At 42.6% G+C, this 20,394-nt stretch overlaps 1 protein-coding gene across 2 annotated transcripts; it reads left to right on the top strand.

Annotated features, from left to right (window-relative positions):
- Positions 1-244: 244 nt before the first annotated feature.
- On the top strand, positions 245-20,376 carry MTHFD2 (methylenetetrahydrofolate dehydrogenase (NADP+ dependent) 2, methenyltetrahydrofolate cyclohydrolase). 2 transcript variants are annotated; one of them, XM_024765694.1, is made up of 9 exons: positions 245-624; positions 12,795-12,979; positions 14,419-14,541; positions 15,163-15,315; positions 15,733-15,840; positions 16,894-16,986; positions 17,368-17,493; positions 18,826-18,981; positions 19,302-20,376. In XM_024765694.1, exons 1-9 carry the CDS (start codon positions 440-442, stop codon positions 19,394-19,396), a joined length of 1,224 nt encoding a protein of 407 aa, XP_024621462.1. In that variant the 5' UTR covers positions 245-439; the 3' UTR covers positions 19,397-20,376. The 2 variants fall into 2 exon arrangements, with proteins under 2 accessions (XP_024621462.1, XP_024621461.1); XM_024765693.1 differs by having other exon boundaries at positions 250-624; positions 18,826-20,034.
- The last annotated feature ends 18 nt before the right edge of the window (positions 20,377-20,394 follow it).

Raw genomic sequence — 20,394 nt, forward strand, 5'->3', positions numbered from 1 at the left:
AATAACTTGGTCCTCATCCAACTTCACTCAGTTGTTTTGACATCCATTGATGATTCTCAATCAATTTTTACTATGATTTTGCCAAATAGTCGTTTTCTAACTGCATCATTCTTCTACATTTATTAGTTGCTATTCCATCTGCCTATCTTTTTATCCACTCTTAAAGCGCCTGGCACACTGTAGGCACTCAGATATTTGGGCAGTGAATGAACGCGTTGGCCGGGCTTCCGTGACAACGTTTGGCAGGGGCTTGCCTTCCTCAGCCAGTCTCGGCAAGCTATCGAGCCTTCGGAACCATCCAGGGCCCCGCTCTTGGCGCTTTTTGCTCCAATCACCAGCATGGCTTTACTGGGCTTCTCTACGTTTGAAGGAAGACAACCGATCGGTTCCTTCAGCTCCAGCGGCCCAACAGACTGCAAGTGGAGAGCCGCAGGGACCAATGGGTGCCGGCAGGAGGCGGGGCCTGCCACGCGGCAGCGGTATAACTGCAGGGCCCGCGCGCGTTTGCCTCCCGGCGCTGGCCATGGCTGCAGTGTCCCTCTTATCCACTTTGGCCACCCGGCTGCTCCGGCCGGCGCAGAGCTGCCGCCTCCACCATCGCCCCTTCCACCTCTCGGCAGTTCGGTAAGAGGGTCGGGGGGCTGGGTTAGCGCGGAAATCTGAGGGGAAACGAGCGCGGGGCCCGCCCAGGGACTCCCTTCATGAGCATCTCCGTCCCGGGAGGTGGTGGCCACCGAGAAGGGTGTGGCGGGGCGACGTGGCATCCCAGAGTGGCCGCAGCCTACTACCAGGGCGTTCGTTCGGCTGTGTGGGCTGAAATCGAGAGTCCGCCTTTCGGAGGCGCCGGCCTCCTGCAGGCTCCGGGCGTCGTCCTGTCTCAAGGCCAGTCCGCCGGCTGAACGGGGCCCACGGTGTGGAGCGGAGGTGCTGGCGGGCCCTGGGACTCAGCGACTTACCTGGGAGCATACGGAGGTCACCGGCCAGGGCCTGCCAGCCGCCCTTGGCCCCGATACCAAGAGCGGGAAAGCAGAGGAGATGTTTTGGCGAGCGCGGGGAAGAGTTGTGAGTGAGCAGCCTTCAGTGAGCCGTCCCTTCCCGGGACCCTAGCGGCGGTGGGGGTTAGGGCGGAGCCTTGCTCGCCGGGTACCAGCACTTCCCTCCTTCTCCCGGTCGTGGGTGTGGCTCGCGCTGCTCTACAAAGCTGCCCCTTTCCCTCCTAAGGGAATAAATGTGTTGTGGTCACCAGGACTTTGACTGCAGCCCACCCGGAGTCGGTCAGTGCCAGACCGAGTAAATTGAGGTGGTAAACGCCCGGGAAGAGAAGAGGGAAAGCTCTGTTTGCGTTTTCTTAGGGAGGTAATAAATTTTTCCTGATTTTTTTGGACCTCAAATTCCTATTCTAAACCTAGGTTGAAGAATCTTTTTCTGGGGGGGTGGGTGGAGGGAGAGCTGTGATTTCGTTCCTTAAAGCTATGCACCCTCTTTCCCGTCAATCTTTAGAGCCTTTACACTGCAGAGACCTAAGCCTCGAAACAGCAGCCCCTTTATCCAGGCACTGTGCTAGGCTGTGCGAATTCAGAGATGGTAAAAGCGATTTTCTTTAGTGGAACTTCCATACTTGTCAAGAGGCAGAACACGTACATGTGGCAGAAAATGTAATTTCCAATCAGTGTAAAAATGCTATTAGAGACGTTTCCAAGGTGCTGTTGGAGCACAGAATGGGGATTAATGCGTTCTTGAAAGAAGACTTCAGAGGAGACATTTAAGGATTTCCTTAGTCTGACCCTGACCTGCCTTTCCAGCCCCATCTTTCATTACTGTCTGTTCTCTTCCCTCTTCCTCCCTTCCTGAGTTCTGGCCACATGTGCTTTCATGATTGAAGAGATTTATAAAAATACTCCAATTCCTTACCTAAAGAACTGGAACAGTTTGCTCACACTCTCCAGTAACAAATGCCCTGCTTTTGGGGCTTCCCTGGTGGTGCAGTGATTAAGAAGCTACCTGCCAATGAGGGGGACACGGGCTCGAGCCCTGGCCCGGGAGGATCCCACATGCCGCGGAGCAACTAAGCCCGTGCACCACAACTACTGAGCCTGCGCTCTAGAGCCTGCGAGTCACAACTACTGAGCCCACGAGCCACAGCTACTGAAGCCCATGCGCCTAGAACCTGTGCTCTGCAAAAAGAGAAGCCACCGCAATGAGAAGCCCAGGCTCTGCAATGAAGAGTAGCCCCTGCTCGTCGCAACTAGAGAAAACCCGCGCGCAGCAACAAAGACCCAATGCAGCCAAAAATAAATAAATTTATAAAACACAAAAAACCAAATGCCCTCCTTTCACTTCATTTTCTGAATGAAATGTAGGTTTACACATCTCTGAAGGCAATAAGTACATTTGGTATTCAGGGTTCTAATGTATTGCTTTGATTACTGCTAGCTGGTAAAATTAAAACATCCTTTAAAAAATATGGGTCTAAGGGCAAGACGGGAATAAAGATGCAGACCTACTAGAGAATGGACTTGAGGATATGGGGAGAGGGAAGGGTAAGCTGGGACAAAGTGAGAGAGTGGCATGGACATATATACACTACCAAACGTAAAATAGATAGCTAGTGGGAAGCAGCCGCATAGCACAGGGAGATCAGCTCGGTGCTTTGTGACCACCTAGAGGGGTGGGATAGGGAGGGTGGGAGGGAGATGCAAGAGGGAAGAGATGGGGACATATGTATACGTATAACTGATTCACTTTGTTATAAAGCAGAAACTGACACCATTGTAAAGCAATTATACTCTAATAAAGATGTTAAAATAAAATAAAATTGAACAGAAATGAAAAAAAATATGGGTCTGCATATATTCCTTTTTATGGGGGGGTAGTGTGAGAGTTTTCATGGTTAGAGAGTTAGTACTGTAGTCTAGGCGACAGTGAGGTAAAGGAAAAAATGGACTTTGGAGGCAGAAGTTTGTGTTTTAATTTTGTTTCTACTGTCCTCAGTCACTTTCTCTGTATAACATGCTTATAATAGTCCCAAGGTAACTGAAGAGTAATATATGTAAAACTCTAAGCAAAATATCTCCCGTTTCAGAGATGTTAGATCCATCCCCCTTTGTGTCTTTGTTCACTCATTACTGGTTCCATTAATTAGTAGATAACAGAACTCTTTCCAAAATAAGTTGATCATGAATTGTAAAATGCACCTGATATTAATTTTTCATGGAAAATTACAGTACTGTAAACTATTGAATTAGAAGGAAAGTGAAGATGCTACTGACTTGGATTTCAGTTTTTAATTTTATTTAGATAGTCCTCTTCTTTCTACTCTGTTGATGCATAATTTTATTGGAAATTTTTCTAAAAACATCTGTGAAAGCACTCCTAAATGTGTTAGCTAATATGGTTAATAAATTTTGGATTCCCCTTGGGACTGATCTCAGTTTCCATTTCCATTTATTTTGGGGTAGCAGTAACTTTATCTGCCCATTGGCAAAAAAAAAAAAAAATGTTGGGAAATTAGGTAATGACTCCCTCTCAGGACTGTGTTTCACATTTGGCAGAGTTGTGGTATGCAGGCGAGGGCTAAAACACAGTTATGTTGTAAAAGATACTCATTGCTTTGTGGCTTTGTTTTGGTTCTTGTTACTCTTTGATTTCTTTCTTTCTTTTTTTTTTTTTTTTTTAAGCAAATTGGCATAACATCCAGAAGTTGCCTTTGGAACTTGGGACAATGGATTCTCCCAGAACCCTGTGTCCTTAACTTTATTATATCATGCTTAGCCCAAATGTGCTGCTACCATTTTCTCTAAGTTTACTGCTTTCAAAAGGAACTTAAAAAACATTTTTTTTAAATGAGCTTTTTAATGAAGTGCAATCTAAGTCCTATTCACTGATTATTTTTATAAAGCTATCCTTATGAGTGTATAAATAGATAAATACATCTATTGTATATTAAGGATGTGTGTGTGTATAAATTTAGCCAACAGAGTTAGATATTAATTTTTAGTGAATATATATGCCTGGCACTTTATTTATTTATTTTCTATTTTTGGCCATGCCACGTGACACGTGGGATCTTAGTTCCCCAACCAGGGATCGAACTCCTGCCCTCTGCATTGGAAGCTCAGAGTCTTAACCACTGGACTGCCAGGGAAGTCCCCATATTCCTGGCACTTTATTTGTTATTTCATTCAATATAAATGACTGTCCTAAGCTCTTTTAAAGTAATCTTTCACTATATTCTATTCCAGGGTTGGGAATCTATTTCTGGCACAGGGCAGGTATTACTATAATTCAAGAATGTTGGGCTTCCCTGGTGGCACAGTGGTTGAGAGTCCGCCTGCCGATGCAGAGGACACGGGTTCATGCCCCGGTCCGGGAAATTTGTATCAGCAAAGCCCTTTTATTTTACTTTATTTTATTTTTAAGATTTTATTACAGTTATCTTTTTTTTTTAAACATCTTTATTGGAGTATAATTGCTTTACAATGGTGGCTCAGTTTCTGCTTTATAACAAAGTGAATCAGTTATACATAGTGAAACCCTTTTAAAGAAGTCCTCCTCAACCCTAAATCTGGATTGGATTTGTAAATATTAACATGTTTTCAGTTCCTTAATATATCATGAGTATATATGAAATGCTCTTATATATTTTGTGCTCTGCTAGAATTATCATGTAAAATCGGGTAAATGCATTTGGTTTGGTATAAAATTGTGATATCTTCTTTTTTTTTTTTTTAAGTGAAAGAAGGTTTATTCAGGGAGAAACACACTCACTAGACAGAGGGTGGGCCATCTCAGAAGGCAAGAGGCACCAGGGTATGGGGTTGTCAGTTTTTATAGGGGTGGGTAATCATAGGTTGATGAGTAGAAGGAGTATTCCACCTATTTTGGGGAATGGGTGGGGATTTCCAGGAATTGAGCCATTGCCCATTTTTTTACCTTTTATGGTCGGCCTTGGAACTGTCATATGGGTGTGTCATTTAGTGCACTGATGTGTTACAATGAGCATATACTGAGGCTCAAGGTTTGGTGGAAGACAACTTGTCCACCATCTTGGACCTAGCTGGTTCTAACCAATTTATGTCATGTCCTTGGGCTATGTCATTCTTTTTTTTTTTTTCCTGTACGCGGGCCTCTCACTGTTGTGGCCTCTCCCGTTGTGGAGCACAGGCTCCAGACACACAGGCTCAGCGGCCATGGCTCACGGGCCCAGCCGCTCTGCGGCATGTGGGATCTTCCCGGACCGGGACACGAACCTGTGTCCCCTAGCATCGACAGGCGGACTCTCAACCACTGTGCCACCAGGGAAGCCCCATGTCATTCTTTAAAACGTTGTGCCCTGCCCCCTTCCTGTCTCATTCCCCCCTCAGATATTACTCCCATAATCTTATGGGAAGCAGAGGGGCAATGGTCTGTCATCTGTAGCTGCTTCTGGGCTGAGTAGGGGCATCAACTCTGCCTGTCAGGGAGTGAAAAATCTCTGGATGCCTGATCTAGGGGCCCCAGGAGCAGGACGGCTTCTTGTTTTAAGTTGACATGAGCTGGAATCATTGCATAGCCATCATCTTGATGTGGAACTGCTTCTGTAGCCTCCCTATGAATCTTCTTGAAGATGAAGCACTTTTGGAACAGCATCAGAGTACAATAGTAACTGTCTATAAATGACAAAAGACTTTAAAGGTTAAATATCTGATTACAGTGTAATTGATAAGGAAGCTTGGTTACTGTTGTGACATAGAACATTTTAAGATAACAGCTAGAACTATAGCATTATACCAGGACATATCCAAATTTTAGAACCTTTACATAATTTTTAGAATGTCTATATTAATAACATTCATCCATACAGTATTTTTTAAATAGTTTTATTGCTCTTGTGATAATGCTGTCTATGTAACTTAACATACTAAATAATACTAGTTAAATATTTCTCTCTGAGATGCCTCAGGGGCCCTCTAAAACACCCCAGAGTTAGTTGAAAGTCAAAAGAACTCTAATTAAAATTTGACATTTGGGAAGTTTGTCAAAAAGTTTTAAAACACTTGATCAAATAAAATCATTGGTCACTATGAGACAATACTTATTTCTTAACCGAAGTGTCAAGAGATCTCAAAAGCGAATACAGATTAAAGGCAAAGAAACTCACACAATCTGTTATCAAAAGCGGCATAACTTTTCAGTATTTTTTCATTCCTCACACGTTCTTTTACTGAAAACACATATCTTACCGTCCTTATAAGTTTTTTCCTCATTGAGTTACTCCCATAACTAAATTTGCTAACAAATTTGCAATACATATAATAAGGTCTAGTAAATCTAGGTAGAACAGAAGTATTTTTTCTTTAAGTACGTTTTTTTTTAATTTATGTATTTTTTATTTATTTATTTTTGGCCGTGTTGGGTCTTCGTTGCTGCTCTCGGGCCTTCTCTAGTTGCGGTGAGTGGGGACTACTCTTTGTTGCGGTGCGCAGGCTTCTCACTGCCGTGGCTTCTCTTGTTGTGGAGCACGGGCTCTAGGCGCACGGGCTTTGTAGTTGTGACACGCGGGCTCCGTAGTTGTGTCTCACGGGCTCTAGAGCGCAGACTCGGTAGTTGTGGCACACAGGCTTGGCTGCTCTGCAGCATGTGGGATCTTCCCAGAGCAGGGCTCAAACCCGTGTCCCCTGCATTGGCAGGCGAATTCTTAACCACTGCACCACCAGGGAAGCCCACAACAGAAGTATTATACTTAACATTGATGACTCTAAAGACATGTCTATATTAATCAAACCAACAAGCTTAAGCTACCTTCAATACCAGATATCAGTTTAGTACTGAATATTTTACAGATAACATGAACCTGAAGTTCATTCTGGCCAGATTACTTTCTATTTCTAAGTATTTGTATAAGCACTTGATTTTCTTTAAGTCAACTAAATAGAGCTCTGTTATGAATTAATTTTTGGCAATACCATACATCTACAGCACACACATAGATACATACAAACATACAAACAAACACAGAGGCCTCATAATTCCCATTCCAAAATTTTAGCCAAGAGTCACGTACAGCATCCGTCTACAAAGGAGGTTGGATTAAAATTGGCTTTCTGGCAGGTGGAACAAATCCAGCTCACTTGTCTAGATGGCTAAACCCTTTTTACTAATATTTATGGAAAAGATACTTAAGATTTTTTTTTTTTTGCAGTACGTGGGCCCCTCACTGTTGTGGCCTCTCCCATTGCAGAGCATAGGCTCAGCGAGCCCGCTCCGCGGCATGTGGGATCTTCCCTGACCAGGGCACGAACCCGTGTCCCCTGCATCAGCAGGCAGACGCTCAACCCCTGCGCCACTGGGGAAGCCTGACACTTAAGATTTTTATTTGTCCATGACAAGTTCCAAATTATTTACCCCCTTTTTCAAAATTTGCATTTTAAAAAGATGGCAGAGATAAGGGTTCCTGGAAAAAAAACAGGATATTTGCATCTCAAAGGCACAGGTAAGTTCCTCCTTTGTTTCCCCTTTGTTTAATACTTACAAGCCTCTTCAGATAAATAGGGAAGGTTTGGGGAGTGGTAAAAGGATTGTGAGGTTTGGATTTGTTTTTTGGAGCTACATCTCTGGTCCTGTAAAGACTACATTTGTAAAATAAGGACAGGTGTTTTTTTTTTTTCTTTTTTTTAAAGAATTGGGTGGCTACCTCAATGATATTGAAGGACTGCTATACATTTACCTATGTTGAGGTATGTTTTACTTTCCTCATTTAGCTTAGGAGAGAAGTCCTTCTGCCAAATTTCTATCAGGTATGGTTAGCTTAGTCAGACCAGTGGCCTCCCATTTTGGTACTCTATTTACAAACACTTTTGGTCATCCTCCCTGGGTTTAAGAAATTTTTAAATTATGGCCCTCAGTCAGGCCTTTGATCTGAGGCGGCTTGCCTACGGCCTCACGTGATCGCATTTTTAAAGGTAGCTGGACAATTTCTAGCCCACGTTTTTTTCTTTTTTTTGGTCCATTCCATTTCTATCATGTATCAGCTTGAATTTTATAAGCACACAGAGTGGAGGCATTCATGGCATTTCAGTGTCTGGATCTGTCCAGTCAAAGGCAAAGAGATACTGGGGTGCAGGGGAATGCAGAAGAAAGCAACCTTTAGTTCTAGAGCTATGAACTAGTTTAACAGCCCATAGTTTAAAAGCTTAGATGGGGTGGAATGGAGATCTCCTCTCGCTGGGACTGAGGTAGAGTCCTCTGACCAAGAGCAATTGTTTTTCTTGGTGGGTGCTATCTCTGTGAGGATCTCCAGCTTGGATTATTGTCGGGAATTTAGTGAGCAAGTCCCTTGCCAACAAGGGGAGGGAGCACTCAGGCATGAGCAGAAACTGATGTGCAAAGGTAAAATTTCCTAGCAAGCAGTTGAGGGGAGGAGTGAATCACTGGTTTGGGGCTTTCCATCAATCCCTGTTATTATACAGCTTGTGGAGGACAAGGGTCCAGGGAAATGAATCACCACAGAGTAGGCGGCCCAGGTATCTAATAAGAAAATAACTTTCCTACCTTCCATGTCAAAGGTTACCCGAGGCTTCTCCGGAAAAATGACCAGGTGTCCTTTGGGAGCCAGGGAGGGTCCCAGGCCCCATCAGTCTTCGATCCTCTTGGCCATCATTGCTTTGGGAGCTCCGAGTCCCCTTCAGGACTGGGAGCAGTTCTGCTTCCAGTGACCCTCTTATTCACACTTAAAACAGATGCTTTTTGGCACGATAGTGACTCTGATCCAGCATTCCTGGATCCTGTCCTCACCGTGGGCCTTCGCAAGGAATGGTAACCCTGAGGTGGTGCAGTGGTTAGGGCTGCTGCCAATTGCTGTGCTTTTTGCTGTTGTCCCTGAATCCTTTTTGCCTCTCTATTGTTAAATACTCCAAAGGCCAAATCCATGAGCTGATTTATGGGGGTCTGGTGTCTCCAGCTCCTCGGATGCGGCATCAGGGGTAAATGGTCCGGAAGACTGTCCCCCCTCACAATTGGGGGAGGTAGGAGTTCACGGTAGACCTCTCGGGGAGGTGGACTCATAAAGAGATCATCTAAAACATTTGGCTCCTGTGAAGAAGGCACTTTGAAAGGGGTGTGAGCCAGGTATACCAGGCAGTTCTTTAGACCTGGATTATGGAATAGAGTCAAGAACATTTAGATGTATGGGACTTCCCCCCCATTTACCTTTTCTTTTACAAAATAGGTCCAGTTGCAAGATGGTATTGTAATTCAATGACCCAATTTTTTTTTTGGCCAGATCACTTCGTCCCCTAGTTTGTACTGGGACCATACAGTATTGCAAAAGAAAATTAATTTTTTTCTTAAACCACCCTGTCTAAATTTTCCCCAGTTAATATGCATCTGTAGCAGGGAAGAGCCAAATCAGACTACATGTTGGATCTGTTTCATTTACTTTATCTTTTTATTTATTTATTTGATGTTTATTTTTATTTTTATTTTTGGCTGCATTGGGTCTTTGTTGCTGCGTACGGGCTTTATCTAGTTGCGGCGAGCAGGGGCTAGAGCAGGGGCTACTCATCGTTGCAGTGCGTGGGCTTCTCATTGCAGTGGCTTCTCTTGTTGCGTAGCACGGGCTCTAGGCGCGCGGGCTCAGTAGTTGTGGCTCAGGGCTCTAGAGCGCAGGCTCAGCAGTTGTGGTGCACTGGCTTAGTTGCTCTGCGGCATGTGGGATCTTCCCGGACCAGGGCTCAAACCCGTGTCCCCTGCATTGGCAGGCAGATTCTTAACCACTGTGCCACCAGGGAAGTCCTGTTTCTTTTACTTTAACCTTTGCTTTCTGCTGCTTTTTTCACTAAAAGGATACTGTCTATACATAATGGCCTGCCTTGGGGAACCCTGCCCCTCTGCCTGAATGTTAAACCAAAGTGCCTTTGTTCAGGGAAACATCCAGACCCTGTTCCACTTGTGGATGGCTACAAGAAAGAAGAAATTAACACATCCCCTCCCCAAGACTGGCCATTCCAGGTGATATTTGCAGAACTTATGGCCTTTTTACTTTATTTCCTCATCTCCTTCCCTTCTCTGTGCTATAAAAGAAACTGGCATCCAAACCACGGTAAGATGGTTATTTTGAGACTCTAGTCTGCCATCTTCTTGGTTTGCCGGCTTTCCGAATAAAGTTGTATTCCTTGTCTCAATACCTCATCTCCCATCTGTTGGCCTGTCGTGCAGCGAGCAGGGCGAGCTTGGACTCGGTAACACATCCTAGCAGCGAGTCCTTTGGGATGCTTGTAGTTGCCCCCATTTTTTAATTGGGATGTCCTGATAAGATGTCTGATGGATACCGGCCAGGTGGTAGTTATTTGTCCTGACATTCTCCTAGTGTCAACAGTGGGGTCCCTGTGAGCACCCGAAATCTGCCTGGTTGGTGAGCCTGAGTAGGCCCTTTGGATTAGTCAAGGAAAGGAACAAGAGCCAGTGGGAGAAAAGGCAACCAGAGTCCCAGGGCCTAAATCCTTCAGAGAGGGAGGGAGGAGACCTAGGCCCTGAGCCAACTAAATGGATTAACTTTATCGATTAAACAAAAGAAAAACAAATAGAAGGGTAGGGCTGAAGGACCACAAGGCAGTGATAACAATACAAGGTAACAGCTCCCCTCAGGATATGGTCCTTTAGATGTTGAGGAGGGCTACCTCTCCACAGAAGTAAAAGAGGCAACACCCAACATGCTGGCAAAGCCAGCTGGGAGGCTCAAGGATAAGTAGACAGTCCAAGAAGTCAGGAGAGAAGGAGGATAATAAGAGAAATCCAGGACAGGAGGGAAGGTGTACAGCCATGATGCTTCCTAAGAGAGATTTGTAAGCCTGCTGAGAAAGGTGCTCACCCACTTCCTCCGCTGAGGGGTTGATAAAGTCTGCCTGGGACCCCCACAAGAGAAGTGCTTATGCACACTTCTGCTCAGGGGTGTGTCTTCTTAATACTTCAAAAGATGCAAGTACAAATTAATGTTTAATATAAGGTTTAGATATAAAATTACTGCATTATATCTAAGACATTGAGATTTGGTTTAAAGTAGATATTTAATCACAGTACAACTGAAAAGCAGGCATTGAAGGCTTAGACCATTAAAGCTTTAAAGTTTTTAATTAACAGTGGCCTTGAGAATTAATTATATCTGACCATACAAGATATCCAGTACCTTGATGTTATCCCTGAGAATTAAATATGTGCTATAAGGGGAAACAGATTGTTTCAATGTTTCAAACAATTGTATTCTTCATTGGTGTTGAGGTTGGAGCATTCCTTATGACACTGGGGACAAAAATCTAATGGGAAAGTCTTGTTTGCAGTGAGGTGTTTTTTCTTTTTTTTTTAATTTAATTAATTTATTTTTGGCTGCTTTGGGTCTTCGTTGCTGCACACGGGCTTTCTCTTTAGTTGCTGTGCACGGGCTTCTTATTGCAGTGGCTTCTCTTGCTGCGGAGCATGGGCTCTAGGCGCGCGGGCTTCAGTACTTGTGGCTTGCGGGCTCTATAGAGCGCAGGCTCAGTAGTTGTGGTGCACGGGCTTAGTTGCTCCGCGGCATGTAGGATCTTCCTGGATCAGGGCTAGAACCCGTGTCCCCTGCACTGGCAGGCAGATTCTTAACCACTGCACCACCAGGGAAGTCCCCAGTGTGTTTTTTCTTAAGGAATAGATGCTTGTCCTACTTTAAATAATGGGAACTTTAAGCATATATGTGGAAATAAGAAAACCAGGAATCTTACATGTTGGAACCCAGGAAGAGCTGTTCATATTGTTCTTACTAATTCTTATTGGGGAGAGATAGGCTTTCAGCGATTTGAATATGTTTTTGGGAACTGAAGGTTCTTCTAGATCTGAGTTTTCTCATTGTCTCACCCCCAACAAGCAGTTTTTCATCCCTGTGGTTCTAGCGTGTGAATGTAGTTCAGAGAGGAGCGTTTACTGGTCCAGTTCACTACCACCGCTCCCGGTGAATAAACTTTTGCACCAGCTGGACCACTGGCCAGCCTAGAAATTGTTATTCTTGGCGTCAGATACCTGGTGTGTCAGCTGTGGATGGGGCACTGGGGTCTCGGGGTAGAGCACACTGCCACCTATGAGATGGAATCGCCTTAGTCCCCCTTCCAATCCCTATTCTTCATCAGGAAAGTCTTTTCCAGGAGTGGTTGTAGGGAGTGGTCGGTATTTGAAGTTTGTCTAGCGTATTGCTTATTGGTTTAACTGCATAGCATAATTGGGAAATGATTTAAAAGCATGTATAAATTAAAAGCCAATTCACTAACTGGGAATGTAGGACGTACATGACGTCCCTAGTACTTATTTATCTTAGAACTAGAAGTTTGTACAGTCATCCCTCAGTATCTGAAGGGGTTTAGTTCCAGGAACCCCCAGGATACCAAAATTCCCAGATGGTCAAGTCCCTTATATAAAATGGCATAGTATTTGTATATAACCTCTCCTCCCATATACTTTAAATCACCTCTAGGTTATTTATACCTAATACCATGTAAATGCTGTGTTAATAGTGTAAATACAATGTAAATAGTTGCCAGGTGCAGGGCAAATTCAAGTTTTGCTTTTTGGAACTTTTGGGAATTTTTTTTGCCAATACTTTCGACCCATGGTTGATGAATTCTCAAACGCAGAACCTGCAGATAGGAGGGCCCACCATGCCTTTTGACCACCCTCCAATAACCCCTCCCCCACCTCCTGAAGTTTTGGGTATTTAATAACACTTTTGTAGCCTGATCTTTACTCTTTACAAAGATTCAAACTATTTGTTCTTGTGATTCTGTTGCCTTCTGCAGAAATGAAGCTGTTGTCATTTCGGGAAGGAAACTTGCTGAGCAGATCAAGCAGGAAGTGCGGCAGGAGGTGGAAGAGTGGGTGGCGTCAGGCCATAAACGGCCGCACCTGAGCGTCGTCCTGGTTGGTGAGAATCCTGCAAGTCACTCCTATGTCCTCAACAAAACCAGAGCAGCTGCCGATGTGGGTATGTGTCACTCTCAGACCCCGACTGCTGTTAAATTGAGACTTATCTGAGGCAAACTCTATTGCACTTCATGATTCCTTTTTCTGATTAGAAAACCCAGGCAGAGGAGGCTAATGTGATTGAACTGTATCCAAATATTTATCATAAAGAAATCAGGCTGTCTCTTGGGGAGGCTTATAGACTAGGACAGCAGGAATATGGTTGGTATTCTTGGTGTCTTCTGGAATGTAATCTAAATTCTGTTCTAGTCTAACATTTGATAGGTGACCTTGAACACAGTTTACATCTGCTTTCCTTGAGCAATAATGAGTCTGAATGAGGTGTTTGAGCATTTGGTTGAGGAGACCTCAATGATGTGGCCTAGAACACAGTCATGGATTTGAAGGAAATGACTCTGACTTCTTTGAAATAGCCTTTGATTTCTCCACCAGTTGGTTCCAAAGCCAATTAAATCAGCAGTTTAGAAGTGGTTGGAGGTTTGAGTGCAGAAGGCACAGGTCTGAGTGATGGGAGGTTTGTGTTCTAGGTCTCACTATACTGCAGACTCTGTGTGGCCGCAGACCAGAGGTGGGTAGGCTCAGCTGTGCCGTTGCCAGCTTCTCTGTGGGTCAGTGGTCTGAGAACTGTGTGCCTGCCCTTCTGAAGGGCTGTGAAACCACTGGCGTGTCTGGCCAGTGTTACTGGACTGTGAGCCCTTAGTATGCTCTATTCTTTATCACTGAGGAATGAAGCCTCCTGCCCTTTTCATTGAAAAACTTTAGAACCTCTAGAAAATAGTAAGCCATGGCTTTCTAAGACATTGGGATGGGAGGTAGTGTGATACAGTGGAAAGAACATGGACTTTGGAACTGGAAAGATTGTCACCAGCCAGCTTGTGTTTCAATTTCACTGAGCCTTGTCTATAAAATGAGGTTGACGAGGATTATGTAGTATAATATATAGAAAGTATCAAGCTGGGGGAAGGGTAAGCTGGGACAAAGTGAGAGAGTGGCATGGACATGTATACACTACCAAACGTAAAACCGATAGCTAGTGGGAAGCAGCCGCATAACACAGGGAGATCAGCTCGGTGCTTTGTGACCACCTAGAGGGGTGGGATAGGGAGGGTGGGAGGGAGGGAGACGCAAGAGGGAAGAGATATGGGGATATATGTATATGTATAGCTGATTCACTTTGTTATAAAGCAGAAACTAACACACCATTGTAAAGCGATTATACTCCAATAAAGATGTTAAAAAAGAAAAGAAAAGAAAGTATCAAGCTAGTATTCTTTAGTGTTTGTATCTGGGAAGTTACTTAAGTTTACTTGTGAGCCGATTCAAGCTTTCCAGCTACCAGGGTGGGTATGATGATAAAAAGCCTCGCTGGTAGCATGGCAGACAACGTAGCATTGTCTCAATAAATGCCTGTTTTTTTCTTACCTTGAAATTTTCTTATAGGAATCAACAGTGAGACAATTGTGAAACCAGCTTCAATTTCAGAGGAAGAACTGTTGAATTTAATCAATAAACTAAATAATGATGATAACGTAGATGGCCTCCTTGTTCAGCTGCCTCTTCCGGGTGAGATTTGGACATCACCATTTAAAATGATTTCTGGGGATTTCCCTGGTGGTCCAGGGAGTAAGGCTCTGTGCTCCCAATGCAGGGGACCTGGGTTCAATCCCTGGTCAGGGAACTAGATCCCGCATGCCGCAACAAAGATCCCACATGCCGCAGCTAAAGATCGCACATGCTGCAAGGAAGATCCCGCATGCTGCAACTAAGACGCGGTGCAGCCAAATAAATAAATATTTTAAATGATATCTGAGGAATGGAGAGGCTTGTTTACTTTATACAACTGGCCCCTTGTGTGGATTTGATATGAAGGGGAGGTAAACTCAAGAGAGAGAGTATGTTATTAGATATGGGACAGACCTACTCAGAATACCAATTACTCCTTGATTTGGTATTGAGATCTTAAAGCAAAGGACCGTGGAAGGAAGCAGTTGTACAACAGGACACTGGCTTTGATCTTGGCGTTTGGCTTTGCTCGATGTGTGTTCCTTATATGCAGATGAAGAAATAAGTCATGGGGAGCTGTAAAAGAGGAAAAGGTTTTTGTGGCAAACCAGGTAAGCTGGAGTCAAGCAGTGCTAACTACGTAACAGTGACTCAAGACCACCGCTCTGATTTCTTTTTCAGAGCACATTGATGAGAGAAAGATCTGCAATGCTGTTTCTCCAGACAAAGATGTTGATGGCTTTCATGTAATTAACGTAGGGCGAATGTGTTTGGACCAGAATTCCATGTTGCCAGCTACTCCATGGGGTGTGTGGGAAATAATTAAGCGAACTGGTAGGTATATCCGTCTCAGTATTATCAAGGCAGTACTTACAAATGGTAAAAATTCGTGCAAAGAGTGGAAACTCCCACCCCACAGCCTCTAGTCCTGCTCCCCAGAGCCTAACTCCTTTAGCAGTTGCCGACAACTGTTTTTGCTGTTTAATCCAGAAACTTCTGAGGGAAACTTAAGCTTTAATAGTGGTGACTGTGCAACTCATAACATTTTGCAGCTTATAAAATGTTTCCTTTTAGCTTTCGCTCTGTGTAGCGAGTGACAGTCCAGTTGACTGATGAGGCAATAAGCTTAGTGAATTCCTTCCTTATCACAATTAGAGTCACATCCTAGGCCATTAGCCTTCCTTTTCCTTAGGTGCTCTTTCTAAGATAATTAGGCCCTATCTTAAATGCAAATATATTTATTTTTCATAGGTATTCCAACCCTGGGGAAGAATGTGCTTGTGGCTGGAAGGTCAAAAAACGTTGGAATGCCCATTGCAGTGCTGCTGCACACGGATGGGGCGCACGAACGTCCCGGAGGTAAGGGTTTTGCTCCCAGGGATGAGTCCTCTTCTCCCTTACGAGAGACAAGAAAGGCTTGAGAGACTGCCCTGTGGATGTTTGGAAGTGTTAACTTTGTTTTTGATGTAATTTTGTTAATAGGTACCTGGGGAGTAATCTATGTAGGAGAAGCTGTATTCAGTGTCACTTGAAAGTTCATTTATATTCACTAGTATGGAACTAGTTCAGAGATAGATATGCCTCAGAAATTCGAGTTTTGAGTATAAGCATGGTTGTAGACAATTAGAATTTCCAGTTACGGCTTTGATAGTTGGAGCTAAGATGTAGAACTTATTCAAAGTTAGTGTCCTGTTCTGTGCCATTTGGTAGAAAAAAATCTTAGACCAATGCAAAGGATTGAATTGCTATTACTGTAATGTGTCATCATTGTGTCAAGTTCTATTTGAGACAGAGCTTCAAATCAGAGTTAATGTGATTATCATAATATGACTATACATGATTATGTCAGAAATAATGTCAAAACTAAATATTTCCAGGTATCTTTCAGCACACGTTTAAGAAAAATCCTTGAGTAATCCTAGTGATATTTTGTTTAGAAAGACTGTTAAATAGGATAAGGAATAAATCTAAAGATGTATAACTCCAAAGGGTGGAGCTAGAACTAACAGGTAAAAGTTGAGTATTTGGTTTTTTGTTTGTTTGTTCGGGTTTTTTTTGCGGTACGCGGGCCTCTCACTGTTGTGGCCTCTCCCGTTGCGGAGCACAGGCTCTGGACGCGCAGGCTCAGCGGCCACGGCTCATGGGCCCAGCCGCTCTGCGGCATGTGGGATCTTCCCGGACCGGGCCATGAACCCGTGTCCCCTGCATCAGCAAGCGGACTCTCAACCACTGCGCCACCACGGAAGCCCTGAGTATTTGGTTTTTTTTAAAAAAGGACAACTGGCTGCCCAGAAAGTATGGCACAGAAACTGTCAATTATTTTTTCAGAGATGTTGAATTTCTGACATGTTTTGCCTAGTTGAGATCTCATCCAATCCCAGCTTTGATTCGGAAATATTTTTTAACTCACAGGTGATGCCACTGTCACAATATCTCATCGATATACTCCCAAGGAGCAGCTGAAGAAACATACGGCTCTTGCAGATATTGTGGTCTCCGCTGCAGGTAAGAGCACCAGGGAAGGGGCTGGAGCACACCTCAGAGGGTGAAGATGGGACTCTCATCTTCGAATTTGCCTGCTGCACTGCTGTTCCATTCATTATTCCCCTAGGATTGATAATGTGAGCTGCTTACAAACATGAGGAGAGAGTCGTGGTTGGAATACTGATTTCTGGCATTCCATTATAGATTTGATGGATGAATGTTTTTTCTACAGCCTGTTTACTCTATGAAGTTTAAACATTTCCTTGGTTAATAGTTTTTATAGGTTTTTGTAAAACAAGCTAATTCGTTCTTCCAGGTCTCTTGCAATTGAAAGTAGATAAGAATCTTATCTAAGAATCTTCTTTTCAGTACTAAACCGATCATTCCTATCTCCATCTCTAGGCATTCCAAATCTGATCACAGCAGATATGATTAAGGAAGGAGCAGCTGTCATTGATGTGGGAATAAATAGAATTCAAGATCCCATAACTGCTAAACCCAAGTTGGTTGGAGATGTGGATTTTGAAGGTAAACGGTATAAATTTTTTAAAAATATAAAAGTCAATAAATACTATCGTTATTGGACATTTAGGGCAGACTATTTTAACTTTTAAAGTTATGTTACCTTGGTAATGCCATTTAAAATGCTTTCCATGAGATGTGGATTTTGACGGTAAATGGTATAATTTTTTAAAAATATAAAAGTCAATAAATACTATCGTTATTGGACATTTAGGGCAGACTATTTTAACTTTTAAAGTTATGTTACCTTGGTAATACCATTTAAAATGCTTTCCATGAGAATTAATTAAGAAAAATCTTTTTAACAATTATAGTCATTCTAGAATTATTTTAGGTGTTTGTATCATCAAATTACAGAGAACAGATATAGAGTTTTCAGAGAATTGTTTTGTTTTTTTCCACTTAGGTCTATTTTATAATTAAAACAACTTCAAGACTTTTAACAAGTCTGAAAATTTAATGAAGTGATTTTCCTAAACTATTGAGTCTCCTAAAAAGTGTTACAGATTTCTCATTTTCATATTGGGAGGAGAGATCACAGACCTGGCATGTTAAAAGTACGGGACAGAGCCAAATTGCTAAAATTTTGGAATTTGCTAGTAGATTTCTCCTTTCAGTTCTGATTTTATCTGAATTTTATGCCAATAATCCTATTTCTAGCTTTCTGTTTCTTCTAAAGCAGTCAGACCCAAGCCTAGGCATCTTAAGTATTTTTCCCTTTAGATTGGAGTTAAAAAAATCTTACTTTTTACTTTCCAGAAAATTACTTTGCTTGATGCTTTGGGCAAACAGTATAGTTAAATAAATAGGATAAAATTAAGAAAATATTGTAGGCAGGTATTAATTGAAGTAATACTTATTATTATTAGAGTTACACTTCCCATACAGTTAACCTACTGAGATGTTTCTTTTTAAGTTGATTTAATATGGAAGAAAAGTATGGCTGGTAAATTATAGGTTATTTAGATATATAAATATTCACTGAACAACTCTGCTTATTATATGTGTGTTATTGATCTATTTATTTTTGGCCGCTCCACACAGAATGCGGGATCTTAGTTCCCCCACCAGGGATCGAACCCGTGCCCCCTGCAGTGGAAGAGCAGAGTCCTAACCACTGAGCTGCCTGGGAAGTCCCTATATGTGTGTTAGTTTATATTAGTATGTTCAAAAGCCTTTACTCTTGAGTAATGTAGCTGTGATTTTTTAAATGAGTTCGAGGCTTATGAAGATGCTTATGTATTTCATTGCTTTTTCTTTGAATGCTCCTTCCATGATAAAGTACATACAGTTCCTTTGCCGTAATTAAAGCAGTCTGCCTGTCTTATTTCTATGTAGGAGTCAGGAAGAAAGCCGGTTACATCACTCCAGTCCCTGGGGGTGTCGGTCCCATGACAGTGGCAATGCTAATGAAGAATACCATTATTGCTGCAAAAAAAGTGCTGAGGCTTGAAGAGCGGGAAGTACTGAAGTCTAAGGAGCTTGGAGTAGCAAGTAATTAACTATTGCGTCTTCTGTGTCATGAACAGCACTCCAAGCTAGTTCACGAGGAAAACCAGGCCAATAGAAATGCAATATTTATTCTACTTAAATGGTTTAAAACAATGCTTTCTATTTATTTGTAAGCTTAAATGGGTGAGTGTTTGCACACATAGCCCTGCAGTTACCCACCAGGGAACATGCCACTATCGTGCTGGGTCATGGGATCCAGCCAAGAGAAGCCATTAACCTACTGATTAACAGGGGGACGCTGTCACACTGAGAATGGCTGCCTAACTTTGTCCACCACTTCAGTTAAAATTTGTCTTCTTTAGGAGGACAGCTATGCTTACCACTATACCACCAACGCTGCACAAATTTGTCTTTTCTACGATTGCATTTCCCAAGTGCTATTCCAATAATGAGTTGATGCTCACTTTAGGTTACAAACCTTTTGAGTTCAACTGGTCAAACCAAAGGAAAAATGTTGCAAGAGAAAATTAGGGAAAAGGTAAAAAAGAAAGAAATGATGGTAGTTGAGTAGAAAAAAAATTACCCTAATTTAATATACGTATTGATTGATAACCGGAAGAAAAACTACATGTTAATAGTCTCCTAAGCTGTCATTTTGTAGCTTAGTCATTGGGAAAATGTTTGGGGTTGTTTCATTTGCTATTAGCTCTCGTTTTATGTTCGTTACCATCCCTGAGGTTTCCCCATTTTAGTTTTCTAGGATTGAAAGGCTTATTTTATAAATTATTCATGTGTGTTGTCATATTTGACTTTCCTACATCCTTAAACTTCACTGTCAAATTTTTATACTGTTGGCGGTGTCTGTATGGTTTCTTTAGTGTATCTTGAAACCTGTATTTGGAAAACATAACTTGGGCTTAATGATCATTAGGGCAGCTTGTATAAGTGTGCAACTTACTTTTCCACCAAAGAACTGTCAACAGCTGCCGGCTTTTCTCTGATGCACCTGTTGGCTTTCCTTGATTGATTTTTGAGAACTTGAGTTAATACTGAATTTAATCAGACTTTCTGATTAAAGGACTTTTTTCCTTCATTTTGTTTTTTTAAATAAAACACTTCTGACCGGTATAGAATGAGTTTCTGAAATACTGTATCTTTCTGCTACTATCTTGTTGTGACCTAATTTCTCTCATTGGATGTAATCAACCTAAATATTCCTATATTCGATAATACCCAATCCAATGCCTTAAACAAATTGGTTTAAAGAGCTGTGGAGAAACCAGCCTAGTCCTTTTAATCTTACATCCCAAAAGGCTGTGCCAAGCGAGGAGTTTAATCTGTAAGATTCATTTAAGTGGTTAGTCTTGTTCTGATTATTTTCTAAACCATATGTCCAATTTACACAGGACTTCTTGATGTGCTTTGCCAAGCCCCCCCCCCCCCCCAATACATAAA

Source organism: Neophocaena asiaeorientalis, unplaced genomic scaffold (genome assembly GCF_003031525.2).
Source record: "Neophocaena asiaeorientalis asiaeorientalis breed wild unplaced genomic scaffold, Neophocaena_asiaeorientalis_V1.1 scaffold1090, whole genome shotgun sequence".
Classification (NCBI taxonomy): domain Eukaryota; kingdom Metazoa; phylum Chordata; class Mammalia; order Artiodactyla; family Phocoenidae; genus Neophocaena; species Neophocaena asiaeorientalis.